This window comes from Mauremys reevesii, linkage group 19 (assembly GCF_016161935.1).
Source record: "Mauremys reevesii isolate NIE-2019 linkage group 19, ASM1616193v1, whole genome shotgun sequence".
Taxonomy (NCBI): Eukaryota; Metazoa; Chordata; order Testudines; family Geoemydidae; genus Mauremys; species Mauremys reevesii.
In genome coordinates this window covers 15,371,755-15,389,948 of record NC_052641.1, presented here as the reverse complement: position 1 = coordinate 15,389,948, position 18,194 = coordinate 15,371,755, and the positions used below count along the sequence as shown (strand labels likewise).

Here is an 18,194-nt window from a genome sequence, read left to right as displayed (position 1 = left end):
GCCACCCTGTCCCCAAGCTGCTTTAAAAATATTTTTGCAACAATAATAGGGCAAGAGACATGACTTGCATTACCACTGCACTAGGAGCCCTGGCCACGGATCACAATTCCACATTATTCCAACAAGGTGGCAGAAAGAGCAGTCCCATTACTGCCAATGCTGTTGTTTCACATTTCCGTTTAGCATTTTCCCCAAACACACTCCGTTTCAGCCTCTCTCTTAGCAAACTGGATATGCCTATTTAAGAAACAGAGCTGTATCCCAATAAGCCCTTCCACCTGTCCTAAATTTTACACTGATAATTAAAAATAGCTTCCATTTTGTAACATGTACTGCACATCTGCCCATCCAAAGATGTTGAGCGGATTACAAACGAATTAACCCCGTCAACATGCAGGTAAAGTAGATATCCTCATTTTACTTAAGGGGAAATGGGGGGCACAAAGAGGTGAAGGCACCTACACAAAGTCTGTAACAAAGAGGAGTAGATTTCTTGCCTCCTAGTCCTATATGGCTTAAGCACAAGACTTCCCTGCATCTTCTGCGTACATGCACTCTCCTCGTTCCCTACCCAAGACCATGAAATGCTGAGAAACACCATAGCACAAAAAAGACGACCGTGCCATGAGAAAATGATTAGCCCATGGTTCCGACAATCTGAAGTTTCATTCTCTCTCAAACATGCCCATTTTGCTCTGAAAGACAGACTAATAGAGAGGCAAGTCTGGGGCAGAATGCATGCACTGAAATACCACAAACTGATGATATATTCTATGCAGAAGGCACCATCTTCTTCTTAATGGCAAGGAGAGGGTTGAACACTGATAGGCCATGTATGTGTCCCGTCCGTCCCCTCCTTTTTACATCTATTGAGTACAATTTAACTGTAAGTGCAGTCATTTTGCTGCAAATAAGGAAAAAGACTGAATAAAATCAGCCCAATTTCCTGTTAATGGCACCTGCTGGTTGATAACTCTACATCCTGCTTTAGGCTTCACCTTAACTGAATTCTGCCTAACAGATAAAAAATAAAAATCTGCATTTGTTTTGAGTATTTTCCACCCTATAAAAACAGCCTCCCACTAGATTAATGTGCATGGTGGGAATATACAATCTTATGGAAGAAAATATCCCTCACAAGAATAAAACCACAGCAATGCATCACAAGAGGTAGCTGAGGAATATAAGGTTGCAAACTATACTTTAGGATTTTGAGAAGTACACTCTTGTTGAAGAAGGTCAAGAGTATTTGGGGAATGGGATAAAGTGTATTTTTCCCCCAAATACTTCTCCCTCCTCGAGTCAGTCACTAGTTTTCTTCCTAATGAAGCCTTAAAGAACTGAAACCAGAAGGGAGGTCTGCCATTCTTCCACTCATTAAGTTTTATTACAATTCCTTTAAAGTGCTCATTACTGCAATAAAACATTTGCATCTGTAAGGGATCACTGAAATGAGGGAAGAGGAGATTGGGTTTGGGTTCTGACTGCCAAAGAACCTTCTGACTCTTGGTCTCAGGTCCCCATCCCTGTCTTGCGGATAATACGTCCTTTCTGTCACCCTTTATTTGAGTCTATTTTGATGGACGTTCTGAGTCAAGGATCATCCTCTACTATGTGTCTGTACAGCACTTAAACGGGGCCATGATCTTGGTTGGGACCTCTAGGCACTACTCTAATACAAATAATGTGAAATATCATGAAGTCACCATAAACATTTTGGGGGGTGGGGAGATGTCTCTAGGATTCTTCCCCATCTCCTCCTGCCAACGCTCTTTGCCCCAGAATAACAGCAGTCCTCTACCTGAAAGCTGAGCACTGGTTCTAAATCCTATGTCACTAAAGAATACAAGACAATTCATCAAAGGCCTGACTGGACTTAAAATGGATGTGACAAAGTTCGGGTCTGATCTTCCATTTCTGAAACTCAAAATGCAGCTACTAGACAAGCTCCCCTCTTCCTTTGAAAAAGCAACCTTATTGTTTTTTTTAAATTGTTTGGTGCTGTAAAATGGTTAAATTGTGCCATTAGTTAGAAATATTCTGGCACCACAATAGTAGCAGCCAATAGACTATGGGGACTGAGTCATGAGAGCTGGATTCTATTTTCAACTACATGCAACCAAGACCAAGACACTATATCTATGCAACTCAGGCCCTGTATACGCAGTGTGGCAGAGCACTTAAAGTGTTGCACTCTAACTCCCTGTATAGGCCCTGCTGATACGCTCTAAAGGCACCTAATGCATGTTGATGTAATCCTGTTTGAAACAGCTCTCTATGTTCACATGCATGAAGAATCTTTTCGAGCATGTCAGTAGGGTCTACACTTTAGAGCACTCTACGATTTACACCGCTCCTGTGTGCATTCCTCATCACTAAAATGGAGAGAACTCACCTCTGCAAAGCGCTTCAAAATCTATTGAACAGAGGTGCTATGTAAGTGCACGTAAAATTAAATAGAAGTTACAGTGTGGGTATTAGTGCCAAAAAAGCCAGTTTTGCCCAACTGTGCTACCAGTTCTCAGTTAGACCCCCACCCTGTCCAAGCCCTGTGTGTGAAGAAAAGCATCCACACATTTCATACTACTTCTCTGAGAAAGGAAATAATGAAACTGAAAATCACCTGTTTCAGGCTCCATTTCAGACCCACAGCCTAGGTACAGTTCAGCCAATTTTAGTAGCTCTAAATTGCAGATTAAGGTTATTTTAAAGGGGGGGGGAGGGACTTATGCACTGTTTTCTAATACACCTCTACCCCAATATAACGCAACCCGATATAACAAATTCTGATATAACGCAGCTCCAGGGGGGCAGGGCTGCGCACTCTGGCGGATCAAAGCAAGTTCAATATAACGCAGTTTCACCTATAACGCGGTAAGATTTTTTGGCTCCCGAGGACAGCGTTCTATCGAGGTAGAGGTGTACTATGACAAATCTTCTCTCTCGGGAAAGGCTATAAAAGCAACAGAATTTATGATCAACACATTGCCACCATTTGTCTCAGAGACAATTTCATAATCTTACATCACTCGGCGGTGCTGGCAGCCATTTACAGAACTGTACAGTTCTGTAAGATTTCCTAGACCCTGGCAGTTCATTCCCACATTCAGCTGTTGGAAAACTGGATTCAGAGAATATGCAAGAGTAGTAAGAAAGAACAAAAGTAATTTTGCAAAAAGCACAAAAGTTCTGTGGGGAAGCTGTAGTGGAGAGGACTGCATCCAGTCAGGAACATGCTGCATAAAGAGAACGAGCCAGGCTATTTTTTACTACTGGATTTGTTTTGACACTTACCAGAGGGGGTTTAAACATGTGTTGGATTGTGGGAGGGTTGGTTATGAAAGTGATCTGAAAAGCCCCTTTGTGCTGATGTTTCCAAACTGTGGTCCATGGACCACTGGTGCTATGCTGAAAACTGGCTGGTCACACAGTACTGGCTCTCCTTGTTTCCAGCTATTGATTATTAAAACTATAACATACTTTCCCAAGATTACTTTTCCATAGACATGATTATTGAAGATGTCTCAGGGATATTACGCAGTTGTAGGTGGGAAGGGATGTGGTCCACACAGTCTTAGTAGGGAGAGAGCTGGTCATTTACAAACATCTGTAAATCACGGACTACCAAAAAATTGACAACCTCTGCCTTAAATGTCTCTATTTAAACTCAGTGGGAGTTCTGTGAAGAGGCTTACTAGACTGGGCTCCTAGTTTGCTGCAGTAATATAATTTTCTCATCCTACACTTAAAGAGAGGGCATTCACTGGGATAATCATATTTCTGTTTAAGATTTACTTACTACTACAAGTAAAACCTAAGATTACTAACACTGAAATAAATATATTTCCTCTCCCCCTTCCATTCCTACAAGTTTGATGACTTCGTGAATTTCACAGCTTTTGCATGTGGTCACTTATTTTTTTTTATCCCTGCACTGTCAGTCAATTTCCCTTTTGTTTGCATGGTCTTACACAGCAGAGTAGTTTGTTTATTTTTTTTTAAAAGGACGTTTTGACTGTAAAACCACAAAGATATACAAGGACAAATAAAGTACATGCAACTTTAAGAAAGCTAGAGACCAGATTTCAAGCATAGCATCCTATTAAAGTACAGAGTAATATCTGTATTTCTATCCACTGTATGAAGACAAAGTCTACATGTACAAAATCCACCAGAGAGTACAGCACTTCTAAGAGGTTCTGCTTGGAAACCAAACAAAGCCTGCTATAGGGAAGCATCTATTTGAATGAGGAACTTAAAGCAATTGAAAGGAACTGCAAGGAATCAGCAAGCTTATTACAGAAGCTGAATTTGTGCTGCTGAGGTTATTTAACAGCACTTAACCAAAATTTGGAGGCGTTCATGATTTGCCAGTAAAACTTCACTGTGGGCTTAAATTTACAAGTACAAGGTCTGACTAGATAAAATTATATGTATAAAAGGGCTGTCAAGCGATTAAAAAAAGTAAGAGAGATTAATCGCACTGTTAAACAATAGAATATCATTTATTTAAATATTTTGGGGTGTTTTCCACACTTTAATATATCGATTTCAATTATAACAGACTACAAAGTGTAGAGTGCTCACTTTATATTTATTTTTTATTACAAATATTTGTACAGTAAAAACAAGAAATAGTATTTTTAATCCCCAAAGTACAAGTACTGTAGTGCAATCTCTTTAGCATGAAAGTTGAACTTACAAATGTACAATTATGTACAAAAAACTGCAATAAAAAATAAAAATGTAAAACTTTAGAGCAGGGGTAGGCAACCTATGGCTCGCGTTCCAAAAGCAGCACGCGAGCTGATTTTCAGTGGCACTCACACTCACCGCGTCCTGGCCACCGGTCCGGGGGGCTCTGTATTTTAATTTAATTTAATATGAAGCTTCTTAAACATTTTAAAAACCTTATTTACTTTACATACAACAATAATTTAGTTATATATTATAGACTTGTAGAAAAAGACCTTCTAAAAGCGTTAAAATGTATTACTGGCACGCAAAACCTTAGATTAGAGTAAATTATTGAAGACTCAGCATACCACTTCTGAAAGGTTGCCAACCCCTGCTTTAGAGCCTACAAGTCCACTCAGTCCTACTTCTTCAGCCAATCACTTAGTCAAACAAGTTTGTTTACATTTGCAGGAGATAATGCTGCCTGCTTCTTGTTTACAATGTCACCTGAAACTGAGAAGAGGCGTTCTCATGGCACTGTTGTTGCCAGTGTTGCAAGGTATTTACGTGCCAGATGCACTAAAGATTCATATGTCCCTTCATGCTTCAACCGCCATTCCAGAGGACGTGTGTCCATGCTGATGATGGGTTCTGCTCGATAACTATCCAAAGCAGAGCAGCCCGATGCATGTTCATTTTCATCATCTGAGTCAGGTGCCACCAACAGAAGATTGATTTTCTTTTTTTTTTGGTGGTTTGGGTTCTGTAGTTTTCGCATCTGAGTGTTGCTCTTTTAAGATTTTGCAAAGCATGCTCCACAACTCCTCCCTCTCAGATTTTGGATGGCACTTCAGATTCCTGAACCTTGGGTTGAGTGCTGTAGCTATCTTTAGAAATTTCACATTGGTAACTTCTTTGCATTTTGTCAAATCTGCAGTGAAAGAGTTCTTATAACGAACATATGCTGGGTCATCACCACAGACTGCTATAACATGAAATATATGGCAGAATGTGGGTAAAACAGAGCAGGAGACATACAATTCTCCCCCAAGGAATTCAGTCACAAATTTAATTAACGCATTTTTTAATGAGCATCATCAGCGTGGAAGCAGGAAGGGGCATATGAATTTTAGCATATCTGGCATGTAAATACCTTGCTATGCCTGCTACACAAGTGCCTAGCGAACACCTGTTCTCACTTTCAGGTGACACTGTAAATAAGAAGTGGGCAGCATTATCTCCCATAAATGTAAACAAACTTAATTTGTCTGAGCAACTACCTGAAAAAGAAGTAGGACTGAGTGGACTTGTAGGCTCTAAAGTTTTAAATTTTTTTATTTCTGAATGCAGGTTTTTTTTGTACATAATTCTACATTTGTAAGTTCAACTTTCATGTTAAAGAGATTGCACTAAAGTACTTGTACTAGGTGGATTGAAAAATACTATTTGTTTTTTTACAGTGAAAATATTTGTAATAAAAATATAAAGTGAGCACTGTACACTTTGTATTCTGTGTTGTAGTTGAAATCAATATTTGAAAATGTAGAACAAACATCCACAAATATTTAATAAATTTAAATTGGTATTTATTGTTTAAAAAAGTGATTAATTTTTTTAATCACGATTAATTTTTTGAGTTAATTGCGATTAATCAACAGCCCTAATATATATGAAATTCTGAAAGTGCTTTGGCCATTTATGTATTAAGGGTTCCCACAGAACCAAATGCATCTGTTTCAGATGCCGTTTTGCACTTTTCAATTCTGATTTAGATTTTAATAAATGCAAGAACTGCCATACTGGACCAAATCTAGTCCAGTATCTAGTCTGACAGCAGCCACTTCAAGATACTGAAAGGAGGTCCAAGAACCCCAACAAAATCTTGGCAATGGTTAGGTTGCTCGTGTGAGGAGACCACTGCCTATCATACCTGTACTGGCTCATTGTATTCTCCTGTCTGTATCCATCTGTCATCTCTTGTTCTATATTTAGACTATAACCTCTTTCGGGTAGGGACTGTCTTTATTCTGTATTTGTACAGCACCAAACACAATAGAGTCTTGGTCCATGGCTGGGGCTCTTAAGTGCTACAATTATACAAATACATAATAATGTAATAGGCAGTTATTGAACAACCTGCCCCATGAAAAGTTTCTTTCTAACCCTCAGTAGTCAGAAGTCAGCTTATGTCCTGAAGCAAGAAGGTATACCTGAAGTTTTTCCTTTAAATCTTTACTAATGCTGGATGTTCTTGCTATCCATACAATACTTAAATCTTAACTGAAGTCTGATAAACTTTTGGCAGTGACTATATTTTTTGGCAATTAATTCTCTGAGTTCATTATATGAGCACAGAATTCCGGGGTGGCCATGTTATTGGTTTATAGAATAGGATGTTTACTATTCCTTAGACATCCTAACAATTTTCTTTTTTGCCCATTGCTGCACACTAAGCAGAGGTCTTCACTGAGCTGTCCATAAGGATGCCCAGCTTTTCCTCAGTTGTTACAGCTGATTTAGAACTGAGTCAGATGTATGAGTAATTAAAATTATTCCTCCCAATGTGCAATACTTTGCACACTTAAACAAGTAAGGCAATTTTTCAATATGCTCTTTCATTAGTTTATGGTTTTGGGATAACGTGTTCTAATGAAAAGCTCCCTCACTCCTACCCAGCTGCTATCTGGTTTGCTTTCTTTCTAAAATGGAGCACTTTCATGGATCTTACCTCCATCATGATCAGGACTACTGGGATCTTAAGAAGTGATGGAGGAATATCTGAGGCTACACTTCCTACACTCACAAGAGGCCAACATCTTTCCCACTCTGAAGCACCCACCACTAATGAAAAATTGCTTCAGCTGAGACCGTCACAAGATGCTGGGAACGGAACAGCCAGCCTCCCAATCTACCATTATAAAGCATTCGATTACTGCTAAGCTTAGAAGATGTTAAGTGGCAAGTATTATTTTGCTTGAATTATGGACAGGCTCCAAGCTTTTCTACAAGCCTGAAATTTGTTTTCAAAAGCCTATCAGAAATATCCTTACTCAAGTAGACACCGCCATGTTGTTGGGGAACCTTTCCTACTTCATAATTATTGAAGTGACTATCAGTTTCGGTCTAGTTACATGAAAAGTGTGAATTAAAAATATTTCATTTGAACCTGACATAATTGAGCTCAGTTTTGCATAATATCTTGTTATTTAACAATGCATGCAACAACAAGTTAAAATCAAAGGTCGGATACTTTAATAAAAGGCATGGCAAAAAAAGTGCCAGAGGGAAATTTCTTACTTGCCAAATACAGACTAGGTGATTGTGCAACATGCAGGAATTTCCAGTCCAGAGACTGATAAAGTGTGTGCCCCATGGTAGAGAGGGATTCATTCTTCTCTTTTCCCCTCCCCAATGCAACTGGTCTGTTAATTTCTTCATTCTAAGGGCATAAATACATGCCACAATCTTATTTTGGCAGATTAGTGAAGCAAGTAAACATGCAGAATTTATTACTACTATACAATTGATATTTACTTAAGGGTAAGAAGATTAAAGTCAGGTTTGTTTTCACATAAGCTTTTTTATACAATCATCCCTCACACTTAAATGTAGTAAGTGTGACTATTCATTGCCATTTCCCCTTCAGAGAAGCTAAATGCAAGGAAGACAAGGCTGTTGTAGAGAAGCTAAATGAATTTTCCGCATTGATCTTCACTGTATAGGATGTGAGGGAGATTCCCACTTGAGCCATTCTTTGTAGGTGACAAATCTAACGAACCAGATTGAGGTGGTTTTGGAACATGTTGATAAATTAAACAAAAAGTCACCAGGACCAGAGGGTATTCACCCAAGAGTTCTGAAGGAACTCAAATATGAAACTGCAGAACTACTAACTGTGGTATGTAACCTATTGCTTAAAATCATCCTCTGTATCAGATGACTAGAGGACACGTAACGTAATGCTTATTTTAAAAAAAAAAAAACAAGAAAAGGCTCCAGAGGCAATCCTAGCAGCTACGAGCAGGTAAGTCTAACTTCAGAACCAGACAAATTGGTTGAAACTTTAGTAAAGAACAAAATTATCAAACATATACATAAACACAATACGTCGGGGAAGAGTCAACATAGCTTTTATAAAGAGAAATCATGCCTGACCAATCTATTAGAATTATCTGAGGTGGTCAACAAGTATATGGGCAAGGGTGATTATATTGTATATTATGTACTTGAACTTTCAGAAAGCCTTTGACAAGGTCCCACACCAAGGCTCTTAAGCAAAGTAAGTAGTCCTGGGATAAGAGGGAAAGTCCTCTCATGCAGCAGTAACTGGATAAGAGATAGGAAACAGAGGGTAGGAATAAATGGTCAGTTTTCACAATGGAGAGAGGTAAATAGCATGGTCCCCCAAGGATCTGTCCTGAGACCTATGCCGCTCAACATATTCATAAGTGAGCTGGAAAAGAGGGTGAACAGTGAGGTTGCAAAATTTGCACAATTCAAAAATTATTCAAGATAGTTAAGTCCAAGCTGAGAGCGAAAAGTTAAAGGGTTCTCACAAAACTGGATGACTGGACAACAAAAGTGGCAGATGAAATTCAATGCTGATAAGTGCAAAGCAACGCATATTGGAAAAATAAACCCAAACGTACATACAGAATGATGGGTTCTAAATTAGTTATGACTCCAGAAAGAGTTCTTGGATAGTTCTCTGAAAACATCTGCTTAACGTGGAGTGGCAATAAAAAAAACTAATAGAATGTTAGGATCCATTAGGAAAGGGATAAATAAGACAGAAAATATTACAACACCACTATATAAATCCATGGTAGGCCACACCTTGAATTTTGCACGCAGTTCTGGTTGCCCATGTCTAAAAAGATTAGAATTGGAAAAGGTGCAGAGAAGGGCAACAAAAATGATTAGGAGTATGGAACAGCTTCCATATGAGGACAGATTAAAAAGACTGCTATCGCTCATCTTAGAAAAGACTAAGGGGCAATCTGATATACGTCTATAAAATTGTGAATGTTCTGGAGACAGTGAATAGGGAAGTGTTATTTACCCCTTCACATAACACTAGAACCCAACATAAGAAAGTACTACTTAGCACAACACCAAAAGTGATGTTTTGAAGGCCAAAAGTATAACTGGGTTCAAAAAAGAAATATATAACTTCATGGTGAATAGGTCCATTAATGGCTATTAGCCAAAATGGTCAGGAATTCAATTTCATAACCGTATATCCCTAACCCTCCGACTGCCAGAAGCTGGGACTGGACAACATGGGCTGGATCACTGCATCTAGTCATTCCCTCTCAAGCATCTGGAAGTGGCCACTGTCGGAAAGCAAGATATTGGGCTAGATGGACCATTAGTCTGACCCAGTATGGCTGTTCTTATGTTCACTGCAGTCAGTAAAATATTGTTCAGCTCTCACTGGAAGAAGTGCTGGGCCCTGTCACTGAGCACTGTAGTGAGCATAATTCTGGAATGGAGGAAAACTCCAGAAACACCCTCATTAGAGATGAATGCCCATAAGCAGACATTTGATTGTGTTGAATTTCAGAAGAAATGAAGCATGGAACCACTGGAAAGGAAAGAGGGGCCATTACAATTCTAACTGGAACACAATGAATTTCCTAAGCACTTATGGTCTAGTCAAACACAAAGTTTTGGTTAGCCTCGTAAGGCAACTAGTAGCACTCTGAAGAGGCCCATTTTGGTTATGAACGAGCATCAGGTTTGAACAGTTCACTGGTTAAACTGGTAACACAGTTTTGCCATACAGAAGACCAGGATATGGAGAATTAGAACAGGCTTCTTGCTCTCATAGCAGAGCATTGGAAGCACTGAAAAAAAAAAATGATGCTTTAGCCCAGATGGAAGGGGGCTGGTCTCACAGGAACACACTCCTTCCTCCAACAACTATAACTATATGTATGTGTGTGTGTGTGTGTACATACACGCATGCACAAGAGGAAATATCCCACTGAACTGAACAGGAAGCAAGTGGCAGCTCTCCTTTTGGACACACATGGCTGATATGGAGGAAGGAGTGGGTTAAAGGAAATCTTCTGACAGCTGAGATGACAGCAGGCCAGGAGCTTCTCTCCCATGCCCCAGGATGATTCCTCAGAAGGAAGAGACAGTCCACCTATCTTATCAGCACCATGTCACCTCCATTTCCCAAGGCAATTAAGAATTAACAGAGATGAGAGGGATTTTTCCTTCCACAGGTGAAACCCTAAGCTGAGACTCTGTTTGCCTGCCTGCATCCCTCCCCATTGCTGCTCTGGTGTTGACCCACATTAAAGCATTACCCCAATCACAAAAAAAACCCAGTGACTGAAAGTTCATCTACATTTAAAGAGAGAAAGTTATGGTTATATGCAAAATTTCAAAGTCTGAACAGTATATTTGCAGAAAAGAATCTCATGGCAAGGGTACCTTTGTCAGGCAAAAAAACCCAGAACTCTAAGTAGTAGTATTCTAATCTGGTGAGGAAAAGGAGACCACAGCCCCTTTGATACAACCGCCACAACAAAGAAGTGAGAGCTTTTTGTGCTGTAAAGCAGCAGGTAATAAAACACACTGTTCCAAGAGCAGTGCACAACTGATGAGACAGATTCGTATGGACATATGCATCCATTCTGACTTCTGTAGCACCAGAAACACAGCAAAAATTAACAAAGAAGTCAAACTACCAGCAAGGAAAACATTTTTAGTGATTCACAAGGATATTTTAAATAATGGAATATTAATACAATATAGGGATCAGACAAGGTGGTCTATCTAGTCTAGTATTTTGACTTAAGCCATGGCCACTACCAGATGCATCAGAGAAAGGGTTAAGAAATACTGTAATGGATAAATATGGAATAATCTTCCCACTAGGAATTAGGAAGGAATTGCTTTGAGCAGGGCGTTCCTGCTTTGAGCAGGGGGTTGGACTAGATGACCTCCTGAGGTCCCTTCCAACCCTGATATTCTAGGATTCTGTGATCCCCATCAGTTTCCTCTCTCAAATCTGTCTTTAAAACTTTTGCTGAGATGCATACATAATCAGCTGTCGTGCTGTGACTGCTGCCCGTTACACTTGTTATAATCACCTCACAGCTACCACGCGCTATCACCTACCTATCATTTACCGTTTTATTTGTAGACTAAGCAATTTCAGGCAGGAACTGTCTTTTTATGGTGTGTACATAGCCCCCAACCCAATGGTGCCTCATTTACAATACAAATGTTAAATAATTCTATTACTTAGCTAAATCTCTCTAAAAACTAGTAAGTTGATAATATCCCTTGTAGAATGTATCATTTTGTCAGTTGAAAATGTGTTGTACTATCTAAGCAAGACTAAACAGCACAGGAATTCTTGTGTATAATCTCACATAAAATTATCTACCAACTAATCTCAGCTATTTTTACTACAAATGCAAAACTGATCCATGTCCACAAATAAACATTCCTGAATGCTATATTTGAAATACCTATTGTCAAAAAATAGCCAGCTTACCTCCATCATCCAGGGGCCTTTTTTGTACTCCATAACCATAGACAGAGGGGTCCACCAGTGGCGTGGTATTATTCAAGTGAGGAATATCTCCAATTTTAGCAGCAATCTGTTGAAGCAGATTTTTTTTAAAAATTAGCATGCGTGAAATGTCAGCCATAGCAACTGAACTTTGGTCCTTGCTGTCCACTAGAGCACTTGCTCCTGTTACTATTTTGTCTTTTTAGCTACTAAAATCAGGGTTTTCATGGTGCAAAGATGAAGAAAACCTGCAATTTACTTCACAAGTTATCAGAAGTAAGCAAAAACAGTTATTTCCATTTCAATGAGTTCTCCTTTGCCCAGCTTTGTTTCCTGTACCATGTCAGACATTTATTTAAATATCAGATGTTATTAACAGAGGATGGTCCAGTGGTTAGGGTGTTAGCCTGGGACTCAGCAGCCCAATTCCGTGCTCTGCAACAGACTCCTCTGTGATGTCAAGTAAGTCACTTGTCTCTCTGTGCCTCATTTCCTCATCTGTACAATGGGGATAGTAGCACTTCTTAATTCACAGGGATGTGTTGCAAGGATAACTATATTAAAGATTATGAGGTGTGCAGATACCATAGCAATGGGGCCAGACAAGTAACTAAAATAAATGTAGGGACACCAAGACACTACCCTAGTTTTTTTAAAAGGGATTTTTGTTAATAAGAGCAGCATAAAGTACATGAACTGATGCTTCATGCAAAACCTGACGAATGTTCAGAGCAGTGTCTTATTCTATATTGTTCCCCTCATTCTTTTCCAAGGAAAAACATTTCAACAGGCTCTGTATTAGGAGTCTGATGGAGGATTTAGTTCAGAAGGAGAATAAGTAGCGGAAACAATCAATCATTTCCACACAATCAGTCCTGATATCAGATCACTACTAATTGGGATTTCAGTAGAGAATAAGCAACACGAACAAATTTAAAATATCTTTCTACACAGATGTTCTTCATAATGAAGGGAAGAGAGATGGAAAAATATAACCAAAGGTGTTTCTAAAATGTAGCTTTCCTTGCAACAACTGACATATCTACAAGGGTTCAAGTTGCTGACACTACCAACAGCTGCAGAGGAAAAGCTGGCTGTCCAAAATTCAGGACCTGCAGTAAAGAAAAGAGGAAAGCTCTTTGTAACATGGACTTCTGTTACAGTAAGGCACTGCTTTTCAGTTCACTCAAACACCACACACACACACTCCATTTGTGCTACTTATAGTGAATGAAAATGGCCTTTGGTTGTCTTTAGTCCGTCCCCTCCCTTTAAAAAATATATATATTAACAGTATCAGGAATGCAAGTTCCAAAATAAGTTCTTGATTTCCCTCTTTTTCTATTGTATTTTTGTGATCTCCAAGGGGGGAACTTGCATGCACACCTGGAAATTAACACAGGCAGCTGAAACCCAAGTTGAATCTTTTCTAGAACAAAAAACCCTCTTTCACGGAAGAGGAGGTCAGTCTTAGGCAGTCTAGTTTCTATTTAATATATGGAATAACGCAGTGCCAGATAATTCTGCAATTAGAGAGACTGACACCAAACAACTCAGGCATGGTTTATTTGTGTTACCCAAAACCACTGGCTTCATGTAAATACAATTGTAGGGGTCACATTAATATGTACTGTCCACCTCCCCACACGTGCCTTCTTACATAACTTGTCATATTCCATACCATGACACATTTCGGGCCCTCCTCCCATCTGCTATCCCTCGCTTTGTTGCTTTATTAAAGCTATTTCAAATACCACTTCAATACTGAAAAATAAAGATTAACATCAGTTTTTGGAATCTACTAACAGCTCCTATGTAGTAATTTATAATCCACAGATCTGCAAAAGACTGGGTCTGCCAGCCCTAACATACTGTGACATGTTACCGATATGTTTTAATAGGTTCACTGAGAATAGTCTACCATTTAACAAGAAAATTGAACAAAATAACTTAATTTTCAATTTCCACAACTGAATTTATACTTTAAATAGTTCATTTGCTCCAAATCCTGCCCTTGGCTACACCTGTGCTGTTTCCCCATCCACCTTGCTAAGAGTCAAAAATTAGGGCAGAATTTGGCCCCCAGAAACTAGACTAAAATTCAAAGTCAGCATTTTCACAATGCACAATTATTTCAAGCTGGTCAAGGCTTATGAAAACGTTAAAGATATATTTTTAAAGACCACTGTTGGATTATACAGGGACCACTGACCAATTCTTTACCACAGGAGAAAAAAAAATCAAAAACTACAAAGTAAAGTTATCAAACATTTAGAATAGATGCAGCAGTTACATTATGTTTTAATTTCTCTTGTTTAAATTACAAAAGGAGCCTCCTTTATTACTACAGGGTCTGCAGGAAGAGAAATGAAGCATGCTGAAGCTAGGAAATTAACAAAAGCATGCAGCCCTAGCCCTTATCTGACTGGTGACCTTGAGTACCGTACTGCTAGCTACTGCATTCACCCCTCTAGCCGTCATTCTCCATTCCCCCTATATAAAAGCCTTTATTCAGTTTAATTCTAAAGTGTGTTGTAGAAACATCACTAAAGCAGAAATTATTTCTCTGATTGCCCCACTTTGGGGATTTGGCTGGCCATTCAAAACCTGAGCTACACATTTGCAGGAGCACAGTCATGGAAAAAAGTGATAGTTGTACGTGCTTTTCTATTTACAATGAAGATACAAAATGAAGTTATTTTTTTAAAATTCAAGTATTCCTAGTAGTTAGGGAGGCATATGACCTGGTGCCTTTAGACTTCTGCCCATTTATACCTCTGATGCATCCTTCTTTTACAATATTGTTTAAGGATTTAAAATCCATTCATGTGCAGAAGATGAAAGTTTCAATGGCAATAGGACCTAAACCATCAACTTCTACAGAATTTAGTCTAAGCTTCTAGTTTACGGCTACAAAAAGATAATCTTTCACATGTTAACACAATACAGGTCAGTGAAGTATTATTGCCCTGAGTCTTCAAACAGCTCCAGTGCCTCGGCGGCTGTTCATGTTTGTCAAGCAGAATACTGAAGGGAATGTGATTTGCTTCAGTTTCTCAACTGCTATCCAGAACCCTGTGAGGAGTGGTAAAACTGTCCAGAACCATGTAAATTTTGTTTTGCCTTAACTGGGAAAACTAGCTGCAGCAGCAAAGACCAGCTATTAATTTATTTAAAGAGAATCTAAGAGAGAATCTAAGGGGGGAGGGGAGGAAAGGGAGATGTAGAATAGCTGACACCTTCCTTCCCCTTCCCTAGGAGTCCAGAAAAGGGACAAAGAGGCAGAGAAGTATCTCGCTTCCAAAGGAGTGGCTGGAGTGTTCCTCCTGCCCCTCCCCCTCTTTTTTTTTTTAAGTTAAAAAAGGAGACCTGCAAGGTAGAGCCTGATATGAAAAATGGAGTTTACACACAGGGCCCTGATGGGACCATGATAAAAATCCCAGCACCTAAGGTTGGCAGGACAAGGGCTTACCAGCCCATTTCCCATCACATCACATCAATGATGGGGTCGCCAACTTTGTCTTTTGTGTCTTCCTCTAGATAGTTAATTTAAACCACTGGCTAGTAAGTATCTGGTTAATTTCTCAAATTTAGATTTTTATGATGAAATCTTACAATGCAAATCACTTCACAGCAAAAGTGCAGTGTGCATATGGAGAGGGGACTAGCACCATACAAATAGGAATGATTTATTACAAGGTGAGACTGTTAAGGAGGGGAAGGGAATGAATCAAGTTGTTAATACAAGTTACATTACTTAAAGGAGTAATACAAATGTTCTAACACACAAAAACAATACAATTCCAAATTACAATATCAGCAGCCTCCCTATGTAGGCTGGCTACTGCATATGTGTCAGTCTGCTAATCCACTAATCTGAGATTCGCTATGGAGGGCAGGGACAACATGTGTCTCAAAGCCTCAGCGTATATTTGAAATAATTTTTTGTTTCGTAGGTTTGTATCAGAAATTTGACACTATTACTATAAAAAAAAAAGAGGGTTCACCTAGGACAACCCAATAAAGCAACACAACTCATTTCTTTGAAAGGTTCTACAGACTTCTGTGGTTGCTAGCTCATTTCACAATGTCTAAGCATGCAGTTACTGTGGCTGATCATCCTGTAGGTCTACTGACCTGAATATTTAGTTGCCCACAATACCGATGATACAACCCAGATTTACAATACTATAACCCATATGAGAAGTGAAAGTAGACCTCCAGCATATTTAGATTAACAGTCGTATATGCAGCTTTAGCTCAAAATTGATTCAAAACCACAAGAGAGGGGCATTTATATTAATAACCCAGGGGCCAAAGCAGAGCTGTAGCAGCTCTATGGTTTGCATGATTTTAAGTGAACACAGTTCATAAAAAGGTACCATATTGTTGAAATCCACCCTCCCCCCAATGACATCTGCCTACAGAAGAGGTATGGCATGGACAAGTACCATGCAAACTTTCCTAATTTCAACCAAAATCTTAGTCACCATCTTTAGGGACAAGACAGCAGAATCTATCTCTACATCCCATTCAACAAGAATGCCAGAGGTGTGAACTGTGATAGTTGGATTTGTGAGGTACACAATTGCCCACTAGGAAGTGAACCAAGACCACCTCATTTCATATTGGTCACTGAGACCTCAGCGACAAGGATTTAGTCACATCACACCTGGGCACAAGCCAAACTACTTGTACTCAATTACTAAACGCCCTTCACAGCTATTAAGATACACCTCTACCCCGATATAACGCTATCCTCGGGAACCAAAAAAATCTTACTGCGTTCTAGGTGAAACCGCATTATATTGAACTTACTTTGATCCGCCGGAGCGTGCAGCACGCCCCCTCCGGAGCACTGCTTTACCACGTTATATCCAAATTCATGTTATATCGGGGTAGAGGTGTAGTGAGCTTGATCTTAAGATCTATTTTTTGCCCAGAATCAACAACTCTCCCGCCTCCCGCAAAGCATACTGAACAAAGCTGTCAAGCCAGGCAGCATACAATCATCTTACAGAATTGCAGATCAATGACTCAACTACCAAAACTTGAGGGAGCCCACATTTATCAGAGAAATGTATGTTCATTGATAAAGGCCTGTAAAGCGTACTGTTTCTAGGACACTTCATTTGAAGCAGGTGGCTTTAAAGACTTAAAAAGCTTAGACTAGAGTAACTCAGTACATTCTGGGCCTAGGGATACCAATTTATTAATTCCCCTATAAAAGGTAAAGAAAAGTCAATTTACAGTTAATGGAGTTTAATGCTCCATTTTCTCTGGGTAAGAGCGTGTGGAACAATCCTACCATAACCCACAAATCTGACAGAGCAGCCATATAGGATAGATGAGCGAACAACTTTCACTAATATACGGGGTCAATACAGTCACAGAAATTCCCCCTTCACGTTTAACTTGTTATTGATCCAGTGAATGGTGTATTTCAGTATGAGTTCAGTATGTTTCCAATGCGGTACTCAGTTTCCTTTCAAAAAGCCACAAATGATCAGCAAATAATGGAAACTTTTCTTCTACCTGAGCAGGCTGTCCAAGATAAAGTCCATCCATTACTTAAGAACAGGCAGAAAACATTCTCAAATACTCAAAATGAATTTTTGCAGCTGGAGGCCTTCAGTAAGAGGTCCAGATTATGACATGTGTCTACGATATTTCCAAATACAACAGCCTCTAAAGGTTAACAATCTGATGCTAACAGGAAGACTCAGACATCAGCGTACAGTCAAGTCGACACAGCTGTAGTAGCCACTGAAAAAAATCTGATTTGCAGCCTTGTCTGGGTCACTGCAGATGAGAGCTACCTATTGCATATTGTAAAACATGACTAAGATGTGATGCTTTGGATCAACAGCTGAAAAGCAGTAAGTCGCAGATAATTTTTGTCTTTCTGAAAAAAGTAGATGATGTGCTACCTAAAACAGCCAGTGTCTTTGCACAGTTCTCTGAAGACTAGATAAAAAAT

The 18,194-nt window shown here is 39.3% G+C and overlaps 1 protein-coding gene across 17 annotated transcripts in view; it reads right to left on the bottom strand.

Annotated features, from left to right (window-relative positions):
* Positions 1 to 18,194, bottom strand: part of FUBP3 (far upstream element binding protein 3) — a 57,164-nt gene that overhangs the window by 37,369 nt on the left and 1,601 nt on the right. For 15 of the 17 annotated variants that reach the window (XM_039506446.1, XM_039506452.1, XM_039506451.1 and 12 more), the window contains exon 2: positions 12,197 to 12,302. In XM_039506446.1, the coding sequence (XP_039362380.1) occupies positions 12,197 to 12,302 (106 nt within the window). Of the gene's footprint in view, positions 1 to 7,974; positions 8,117 to 12,196; positions 12,303 to 18,194 lie in introns of those variants that run through there. The other 2 variants (XM_039506456.1, XM_039506460.1) reach the window with 1 other exon arrangement.